This window comes from Convolutriloba macropyga, chromosome 2 (assembly GCF_964194025.1).
Source record: "Convolutriloba macropyga chromosome 2, txConMacr16.3, whole genome shotgun sequence".
In the NCBI taxonomy this organism is placed as follows: domain Eukaryota; kingdom Metazoa; phylum Xenacoelomorpha; order Acoela; family Convolutidae; genus Convolutriloba; species Convolutriloba macropyga.
This window is the reverse complement of record NC_134469.1, coordinates 10,085,385-10,095,926: the sequence shown is the minus strand read 5'-3', so window position 1 is coordinate 10,095,926 and position 10,542 is coordinate 10,085,385. Positions and strand designations below refer to the sequence as shown.

The 10,542-nt window shown below is 35.9% G+C and overlaps 1 protein-coding gene across 1 annotated transcript; it reads left to right on the top strand.

The window, feature by feature from the left end:
* The first annotated feature begins 2,961 nt into the window (after positions 1–2,961).
* On the top strand, positions 2,962–8,649 carry LOC142356340 (cysteine-rich PDZ-binding protein-like). The gene is made up of 6 exons (XM_075408269.1): positions 2,962–3,310; positions 6,108–6,136; positions 6,210–6,275; positions 6,345–6,399; positions 6,471–6,553; positions 8,294–8,649. The coding sequence occupies exons 2-6, from the start codon at positions 6,121–6,123 to the stop codon at positions 8,374–8,376; spliced, it is 303 nt and encodes a 100-aa protein (XP_075264384.1). The 5' UTR covers positions 2,962–3,310; positions 6,108–6,120; the 3' UTR covers positions 8,377–8,649.
* Positions 8,650–10,542: the final 1,893 nt, after the last annotated feature.

The window sequence follows — 10,542 nt, the reverse complement described above, 5'->3', positions numbered from 1 at the left end:
TTTAAATGCAAAAGTTCGGCCACCAAAATTGAATGCAAGTAGTTGTATGCTCAGCTCATCAGCCATTTGCATTGAGAAATATGCTTGACTGCAAACCCTTTTTGCGAAAATTTTCTTGCCTGCTAAATGCGCAGTTGCATCTGCCATGGTCGGAATAGGAAAGTTGTTATTTTTATAGTCATGTCTGAGTAAATGATTTATTCGTCTGAGGTCAATTAGGATTCGAAGTTTACCTGATGATTTTCTCTGAGCAAAAATTGGTGAAGATTATTTTGAAAAAGGCAGTGTTGTTATAATGTCGTAATATTGCATGAGGGCTAGTTCGATAAGAAGTTCATCTCGTAAGTGAATAGGTGTTGTTGGATTCGGAGTATAGATCGGTTTTTCATGTTCTGGTGTGAGTTTAACTAGGCAATCTGTGTTTTTCCCTAAATCAAGTCGATGTCTAGCAAAAATTTTGTGGTGTTTTACAAAAAGGTTTTCCATTTTTTGCGTTCGTATTTCGTGAAGTCCGTGTTTTTCCAATAAAATTTGTTAAGAAGTTCGTTTCTGCTTTTTGTGTCCTTTGTTGGATCAAGTAGTTCTAATTTTTTGAAATTAACTATTGTGTCATATATTTTTCTTTGCACGCCAGAAAGCGTTGTAGCATTCGGGCAGTTTTCTGGAGTGGCGAACCAAAATCCATCATTGTAGTATGGGCAGTAATTTGATTTGTTGTTTGTAGATTTGTTTTCTAAGTTTGAATGTGTAGATTCTGTTGTGTTGATGAGAGAAGGATGAATAGGAATTATAAATGATGCTTGTTTTGGCGTGAGAATTGTGAAATTTCCTATTCTTGTGTTTGGAGGTATTGTTACTTTGTGGGGGAGAAGGTTAATAACTCCCAACTTTGAGACTCGTGAAACATTCTCTATTACATATTTTTTGTGATTGTCTTCGAATTTTTCTGAGGTATCGTAAAAGTATAGTCAGGCAGATAAAGAAGTCCCTTACTTGGGTGAAACACAATTTCGTGGTTTTTGAAAAAAGGCATCCCAAGTAGAGTCGAGTTTAATTGTGGCAAGACTAGGAAATTTTCTTGAAATGATTGTCCGCCCATTGATATTATGAGACAACATTTGAGAGCTATATAAGCGGAAGTCCCATCTGCCATTTTTACTGTTTTTGTAATACTTTCAGATTGTGATTCCACTAAGTGAGGACATTGTACTTTGATTTTCTCGAAATTGGGAAGAGACATTGCACTAGAAAATGCGCCAGTATCCAGCAAAGCTTCGATATAAAAGTTCTCGAATTCTAGGTATACGTAGAAAATGTTTTCACCGAGCGTGTGTATAAATTTTCTGTTAGTTGAGTGAGCTAGTGTTGATAAAAAAATTTCAGGCTGTGGCTTACTTAGTTTTTTTTGTCCAGTATAAACATCATACGGCAAATGTCCGCCTCTTTCCGGTGGTTTTTTGTAGAAGCAGTCACGGACAAGGTGACCCGGTTGCCCACAATTTCTGCAGATGATAAGATTAAATCTTCATCTGTATCCTTGTTGTCCTCGGTAAATATTGTTGTTGTTGTTGTAATTATTGTTGTTGTATCCGTATCCTCGGCGACTTTGACCTTGGTTTCTCGGAGTCCAATTTTGTTGAAGTCGTCCAGTCCACCTCGGTGTTCTGTTTTGAAAATTACCTCTGTATTGAGTATATCCGCGAGAGTAGTTTCCTCGACTATTCCTGAATTTGTTGTCCAGTTTTGTCATTTGTTTTCCCATTTCCTTTTGATTTTTTACAAGACCTTTTTGTGCTTCAATAACTGAATTGATTGCTGTAACCAATGACGTTGAAGTTTCTGGTTGTGTGACGGCGTTAAATGCTGTAGCATTAGCTTCATCGTCTGGAAGAATACTTTTAAGCACTAGTCGTTTAGACACCTGCGAACATAAATTGTCAACTGTATCGGTGTCAGGACGCAATAAGAGTTTGAGCCTTATTTGTGTTGGCATTCCAGCAATGAGTGCGTCTCTAATTCTTCTTGTTCGTTCACCACTTCTATCAACTGCGCCAGCTCCTGTTGTGCTTGGAAATGCAATGTTCGCTAATTATATCAGGTCAGTCAAATAATCTTCCGGTGTTTCCTTCGTCGAATTGAATTTGCGTTCTTGAAATTTAAGTTTATACAGTTCAAGTTGATTTTGACTAGCATATCGAGTCTCAAGTGATCTGAGAGCAGTTGTAAGGTCTGCTTTACTTTCTGCTGGTAATTCTAAGAAATAACTAAGTGCTCCCCCGCTGAAATGCAATTTAAGACTGTCAACTTTTCCGGCGTTAGAACTTGTGATAGTGTGATTGAGCTTTGAATTTGTTCTTTGAACACACGAAAGTCTTCTGTTGGGCCCCCTGAGAAAAACGTAAGGTGAACTGTATGAGCAGTTTGTGCAGCTGCTGTGGCTGTACCGTTGCTTGTTGTTATAGCAGTTGCAGTGGCATTTGCTGCTGCTGCCACATCTGCCATATTTAAAATAAGTGAAGAAGTTCAAATTCAAAAATATCAAGTTCGACTGTTGTTGCAATGAGAATATACTTTTTCAGATATAAGAAAGCGTGTTTGTCGAGTGTGAGAATAATTAATTCCCCTTTTTCATGATCTTCGGTAACAACAAGAAATATTACTCCTTTTTCTTCGTTAGTAATAATACACAAGGTTTCTAAAGAACGGTTTTGAAAGATAAGTTTTGTCTCTAATAAATAGAAAATTTCCAAAGAATTTTCCGTATGAGCCGAATCACTAAGTGCGTCAACAATGCTAGGCAACATTTCAGTTTGTTAAACAAAATAAGGTTTTCTCAGATAATAGGTAAACTTTGTGTCGGTAGAATCTAAAAGAGCTACAACTTTACTATGTTGGAAGTTCGATTTATCAATTATAAAGAGGCCATGGCAGTTTGAGATAATTGTATTATAAAGTACAAAAATTTTTGAACTTTCAGTGTTAATGAAATAGGAAAGAATTTTCGCTTGTATAAGATCTATTTGAATGTAAAGGTTTTTCGATTCAATATTATTTAGGTAAAAACACGACATTTTAAGGAATCATAAATCACTTTTACATGTCACCATCTTATTTACATTCTAGTTTAGACTTAATCAGATTTTCGAGGTTATCTTTCCCCTTTGTTTCAGGCCATCGAATGCTAAGAGTTCTTTTTGTGGTCTTTCCCTTTTAATAAAACAATTTTCTACTGATCTTTCAATTCAATGCAATCAACTTCTTGCTTCTTCAACTTTCTATCCCACAACTCTTCCAACTACTTCTGTTTTTGGTTAGTACCCAACTATTTTATTTTACAATTGTAACCAATCAGATCAATCTATTTTCCATATTATCTGTATAAAGAAAGTTTAAATACTATGATATTAAATCATGGGAAATTGTGAAGATTCTAATCATAAACAATTGTACCATGACAGTAACGCTTTCTCCTGTCTTACTTCCTCGGGATTGAGATCCCGCGATATATACACATGTTTGGAGTATGACTTCAGGTGTGTTCGGTTCTTCAAAATTTCTATTACTAATTGATAAATTCAGCTCTGCATTGGACGTTGCATTTGCTTGAGTTCTGGTTTGGCTGGGTGCGTTGAATGTTGTTTTGCAGATTTTTGCTGTATCGGTTGTACTCTTTTTAACAATTTCAAGCATTGTTTCTACTTTCATATCGAGGTTGGCAATATCAGAGTGAGTGTCTTCCAGCTTTTCTACTGTCTTGAATTTATCTGCGATTGTCTGCCTAATACTTGGATGGCATTTTTGTGGGGTTCAGAATGTTGTTTTAAGGCTTGGCAGTACGTTGTACTCTGCGTTAGTCATCCCAATTCATGACAAATGAAACAAGCTAGGCATCAATCGCATTGCATACCTTCATCTTTAACGTCTTTCTGGCATTTCCCACTCAAATCTTTGCTGGCAGAATTTTATGTTCTTCTCTTCATATAACCGGAAACGATTTAATATGTTTATTACAACAATTAGGTTTGTGACAAACAATTTTTTGTTTTCTCAAAAAAAAACTGATTTGAATGTTGGCCAACTTGTTGAATGATGTGGCGCACTGACAGCCTTTGATTATAAGATAATAGACCAGTGATAGGATACGGAGGAACTAACCATAGAAGCTCTATACATTATTAGGCGCAAGACAACCTTGAACACGCGGGGCGAGTACAAGAGCCGAGAATCGATATTGAAATATTACGAGTATTAAGTGCGCAGACAGACTAAACTGAAATGTTTGCTGACATTTTCGAAAACCTGGAAGGTGAAAATGATGTTGTTCAATTTGCGGATGGGACTAGTATTATATGCAAAATTGAACGTAATGAAAATATTCCCCAAAAAATTGAAAAAGTATTAGAACAAACAGACAAATACCTGACAGAGAATCAACTCACATTAAATGCCGATAAAACAGAGATGTTATTCTTTACAGATCATACTAATTCGGATGGATCCAGAAATTTCTTTTAAAGGCGAAGTTATCAAACCAGCTCATGTATGTCGTTATCTGGGAGTGCAATTTGATTCAAACTTAACCTTTGAAATTCACCTGAATTCAGTTTTAAGCAAAATGGCTAATGCAATTCGTTCTTTGTATCTTGTAATAAATCAAATACCTTTGAAAGTAAGAATTGATCTTTTCAAGTCAGTTGTACTCTCTCATCTTTCTTTCAATGGAGTATCCCTCCAAACTCTTACAGTGAAAAAAAAACATAAACCGCACAAACAGGCAAATTAACTGGGGAATAAAAGTTTGTTATTTTCGTCAAAAATTTGACCACTCCCTTGATCTTCTCATTAAGGATCGTATCCTGCCAGCCGAATTGTTTATCTCAAAAGTTAGCCTAATGAAGCTACAAACAGATACAAAACAATGGGAAACAACCGAAAATTTTAAAATGTTTACAAGTCGCCATAACGCCAGACAGAACAACAGAACAAATCAAATTATTATAAAAAAGAAAACGGAGTGGAGTAACAAATCTTTAATCTTGAAAATTGGTTCAAAAATGGAACAAATTGCCCTCTTCAATAAGAACTTTTAACAGTAAAACTTGCTTTAAAAATGTTTTAACCGAGTTTTTGCTCGATCAACACAGGAGAAGTACCCGTTAATAGACAAATAGGAGCCTTCAAATCCTATTTTTACCTATAAAAACGAACAGCCACAATTTGAAGATTACTATATTAATAACAATGCTGATTAATTTATTTAACATTTTAGAGCATGTAGATATCTAACCTTAGGGTTATAGTCTGAGTAATTTACATGTTTCAAAAAAAACCTATCAAATATTAAGAAAGATTCGAAAATGCAAATGGGATTTCGAAAACCTGTTCCAATTTTAGAAAGATTCGAAAATGTAAATAGATAATCAATACACGTTACTGTTTTTATTCAGCTTTGTAAATATTTAACTTAACAAGTTTTTATCTCCTGACGATGCAAGTTGTTGTGCAAACGTTTGAGTAATTCAACTATTTTATATCGAATTTTTACTCTTTTTAGCATTTAATTTAGCATGGGTTGAACATTGAGTGCCAAAGTGTTTTCGCGGTCGGTCAATTTCAGTTGCTATTATCTACGTTTTAAATTTCAACAACTGTGGGATCTTTTCCGTTTGTGCCCCCACTACGTTATGCAGATCTATTCAGTCCCCCTGCCCCGCTTAGTTGCATATAACTTTGACGCCCCCAGGCTCAAATTCTATTTTTTACGTAGTAAAGTGCTTTATAACTACAAAAGTTCTTATTGGGAGTATAAAAACAATGAAGTCGAAACGAAAGATGCCGTTTTAACCCCCTCCCTCAGTTACAGAGCTCGTGCCGTTACATAGTAAATCATTAGGGTGGAGGCACACGAATAATGTCCGGGATTTGAAATGATCGCCCATTTGAACTTTTGGGAAACGCTATATAATATTTAGATTGATCTATGAGTTTTATATTTTGATATTAAATGGCAGGATCGATTGTTTTTGCCTGGCGTATTAATTGCAATTAACCGTACTTAGTTTCTGCCAAGATGGTGGTACAATAACGGATAATAAGTTAATTTTTAGATGGATATGTGAAATGGTGTGTGGAAAGTGTGAGTGATTATGGCCATTTCTTCTAATATACGTTGCTGTAAATTTGAACGTGATTATCTGAACGCTGTTTAGGTGAAAGCAAATTGGCAAAAATAATTACACCAGATACGTGGAAAGATGGCGCTCGGAGTACTACAGGTTAATTTCTACCATTTATTAAAAAGTAGTCTTATCAAGTTGTAAGTTCCTCAATGTTCCGATTCGCAGGAGGTGGTGGTCGGAAACTGAACGAAAATAAAGCGTTATCTGGGAAAAAGGCAAGGTCAGGCCAAATCAAGAATTAATTTTAGTTTTTGCATTCTCCTTCGACACAATCAGTATGCTGTTCTCTAGGTACACGCCGTATGCCACCAATTTTCACAAATGCAAAGTTTGCAAGCAGTCTCTTCACCAGGCGGGAGCTCATTATTGTCAAAGTGAGTATCGTAGATATTATTCAGTTTCGTGCCATCGTGCCTGGGATCAATATATTTGGATATACTGGATCAATATTGTTTATCAATAGCTGAGATTCCGAAAATCGATCTATCCTTTTTCTGAAAAGTATCATGAGGCAAAAAGGTGGAAAATTTCCTCAACTCTGAACTTTTGCTCTGAACTCATTCCTTCGTTTAAACTAAAAAAGCTTTGAAGTTTACAGTTTCCAAGTGGGTAAAGATTGATATCTAGCGTTGAATTACTAATAAGTTTGAGTGTTTCCTAACTCACATGAGTTTCATGAGTTTTCTAGTGAAATAGAGCTTTTTATTGCTTATTTTCCAAAGATAATAACAGTACTTTTTTCTTTGGCTTCTTGTTATGTAAAGTTTCTTTAGCTTAAATAACGTTAAATCTATTTTGATCAAATGATGTTCAAACTATTAAATTGGGGGTTTTTGATATGACGAAATATATGCGAAGGATGAACGAGACCTGCAATGAAAATATCGCGACGTTTTTCAGAGATCTGAAAGTTTTTTTGTGCTGCATTGCTGTTCAACTTGTCACAGTCCGCTTGGTCCTCTTTTAGTTCTCTCAAACGAATTTCCTTTATATGATTCCTGCTGTTCTTCTTTTAATGTGGTTTCTTGTACTACTATCTTTTCGTCTGATCGTTTTCTTCTTACCATTTGACTTTTCGTCCTCAAAAAGGGAAGTTTTAGTAGAACCTCATGGCTAACTAGTTCCACGTCTGATCACGCCGCCCCTCAAATCTGATATAGCCAGCCTATTAGCCTCAGCTAATGATGAAGCCAACCGCTCGCTGGTCGCTTGAGAGCAATTCGTCCAACTTGGTTGGTTGTGTTTTCTCGGAAGTTCGTCAAGTGCGTTTGCATTTGCCATCACAAAAAAAAATTATTCAGAATATGCTTTTGCGCAGAGAAAAAGACGATTTCTTGGAAATAACTGAATTGTCTTCAAGTTTTTGTCAAAACTGACAATTAACTTCAGGTATACTTTCTCAAATGCTTTCTTATTCCAGTCTTTATAATTTTTTTAGGTGTTTGTTTGTTCAATTTCAGAACAGTTATGACGCTAGTAGACAAGGTTTTCTTACAAAGAAAAAAAATTGCAGATTTTTCTTTCTAAGAGCTCATTTTTTGGTCGCACACGCTTGCCTAGAATTTTTTGTGAAGGGAATTGCTAATTAACTTTCCGTCTAGGACTTTTTAATGTTCGAAGACAAAAAAGAAATCTTTTGCTCATGGAAGACATTTTTTTTGCTGTAAGTATTAAGCTTATTGAAAAAAGCAGTTTGATTCACGTTTCAGTTTTTTGGAACTTCAAGCTTTTTTAAAAAGCAGTTTCATGCAAGTTTCAACTTAATAGGTGACAGGTCAATCTTTTTGTAAGAAAACTGTTGATTTTATAAATCTGTCTAATTATTTACAATAAGAGCAGAATGCCGAATTTTCCGGCAAAGGAAACGATTTCTAGTTGACCGAAGAAACAACCATGTTCTGAGAGCAAGTGAAACATTTTTGATAAGATTAAGCAAGGAATGTGGGAATGTTGTGCAACACACAAGACTCGTGTGAGCCGTCTTGTTGAGGGATCAATAATTACTTCTAACGTGTTATAAAATAATGTGCTCAATGAACGACTTAATTCCTAATTATTACAGGGCTTCAAATTGCATTAAAAGTGACCAATTGCAGCTTTTGTTTTGTTTTCAGGTTGCGCATACAAATTGGGAATTTGTGCCCTGTGTGGTAAAAAGATACTGGATACGTCTAATTACAAGCAGAGTTCAGTCTGAAGATTTATGCTAATGGCGGTTTTTGGTCTCAAAGTAGAACTAACTGTTTGTGATTTGAGCTGAAGGTTCAGTAGCTCTACAGAATAACTCCTGGTCGTCGCTCAAAGAACTGATTAGAAGAAAGTAAAATAGATTTTCTTCATCCAAGCGGGCTTGTACACAAATTCTGGGCACTGTGAACTTGTCATCTTTTAAAACTAAATAACCTTGTAGTTGCTTTAATTTTGATTAGATTTTGTTTTTGAACTTCAATATAATTTAATTTGAAGCTAGCTGTCTTTTGAATTATTTTTCAAGAGCAAAAGTTAACAACAAAGTAGTACTAATGAAAGCCGAAATAGCAAGCTGTACCCAAAGATTTTGTTTGGAATAATTAGGTTTTCATTAATAAGAAGCTGATGCTGTTTTCCTGACTTGTCTCTGCAAAGCCGAACAAAAATTCAGAATATTTTCTAACGATAAAGCCAACTCGTAATGATATACTTTGCTTGATTTGTTAAACCGAAAATACCAGATCTGGGATTTATTTCGCTGAAGTTCATATCAATTGAGTTGCACTTTTTAACACGTGATTGATACAAGAGACCACAGCGAAAGAGCTAAATTCTGATTTGTGACTTGGGTTTCCAGAAATTAACTTAACCTTTGTTCCTTCGAAGCATACATTTTAACATCAAAAATGAATGTAGGCCACAATCCAGGCACAGACAGTCTGACGCGAAAACTTCAAGTTGATCACTCCTCCATGAATTGAAATATACATTTGCATTGATTTCGTGATCGAACTGAAAGGTTGTCCCGAGAGATAATTTTTCATCGCTCGCAAAAGATTTTTGTAACAATTACATTAGTCCTGCAGTCTTATGCAAATTTTTGCTTAATCGATTTTTCGTCTGAGGTTTTCGTGTTTCGTCGCAAAAACGGGATAAACAGGTAAACGTCGGAGGGCATCAAGTCGCTGCGGAGCCTTCATAGAGCTTGGCTGGTCTCAAATTACAATTCACCGGATCCTGACGCTGATGAGTGAGAAAAGATAAATCAAGGGTGTGAATGTCTAGGCCCCTCATTCAGCCCACCCTACCACTCCACACTAATCAACCCCCCCCCCCACACACACACACACACACACACACACACACCCAAATCCAGCCCCTGAAGAATTCATTCTTTCTACTCCATTATTTTGCCCTCTCAAGCATAAGCTGGACTCGAAACTACAGCTAGCTATTACCGAAGCCGACTGCATGCCAGTCGTCTGAGAACAGTTCATCCGACGGTATTCGGTTATGCTTAGGGCTATTCATGAAAAATCTTCTGGTTGGATATTAGTGGGTTTTTCTTCTAAAAATTGGATCCGTCAAAGTTGCTACGATAAAGCTTCGATTTAAATTAGCAGCCAAATGTCTTAGACTTTGGCATTTCAACCAATATGCTTTTTAAAACTGACAATTTGCCATGTATAGCAGGGATTTTAACCCTCAATTTTGTTAAAATTTGTTAACGAGTTTACATAGCAGACAAATTGTATTCAGAAATGTCTCGAAACTTTTTCCTTTTTATCGTTTTTTGTGATGCTATTGGGAAAGGGGACCACAATTAGTCAAAATTAAAAAAATCTATTTTAAACTTCAACTCTATTCAGTAGCGATAATGGTTTTTTTTCAAAATAATATCAATCAAAAGAATCTGCACGACACTGGTCCAATCTTGCTTTTAGTTATGAATTTGGCCTTCAAACACTTTTTTTATAGCACCGCAGCAGGCAGAGCTCTTTAGCGCAAAAACTTAATCGGAATGTTTTGGCAGACTTTAAAAAAACCGATCTGCGTAAGAAGTATTAACCTCAGTTCAAATTTGCACCAGATTATTGTAAATTCAAAACTTTGATCTTTTCCGTTTGTGCCCCCCCCCCCCAGTAACAGAGCACGTGCCATTACATATTAAATTATCATATAAACATGTAAATATATGGCACATGCGTCGAGGGGGAGCAAAAAATGTGCACCCAATAAGCTGGGGGGGGGCACAAACGGAAACGATCCAAAATTTTTAATACAAAAATCTCAAAGATAGCTATCTTTCTTACACAAAATTTTCAGCTTTTTTGAATTCGTGTATCACAACTTTAGGCATTTTCAGGAGTCATCGGAGAATTTTGATTGGTGT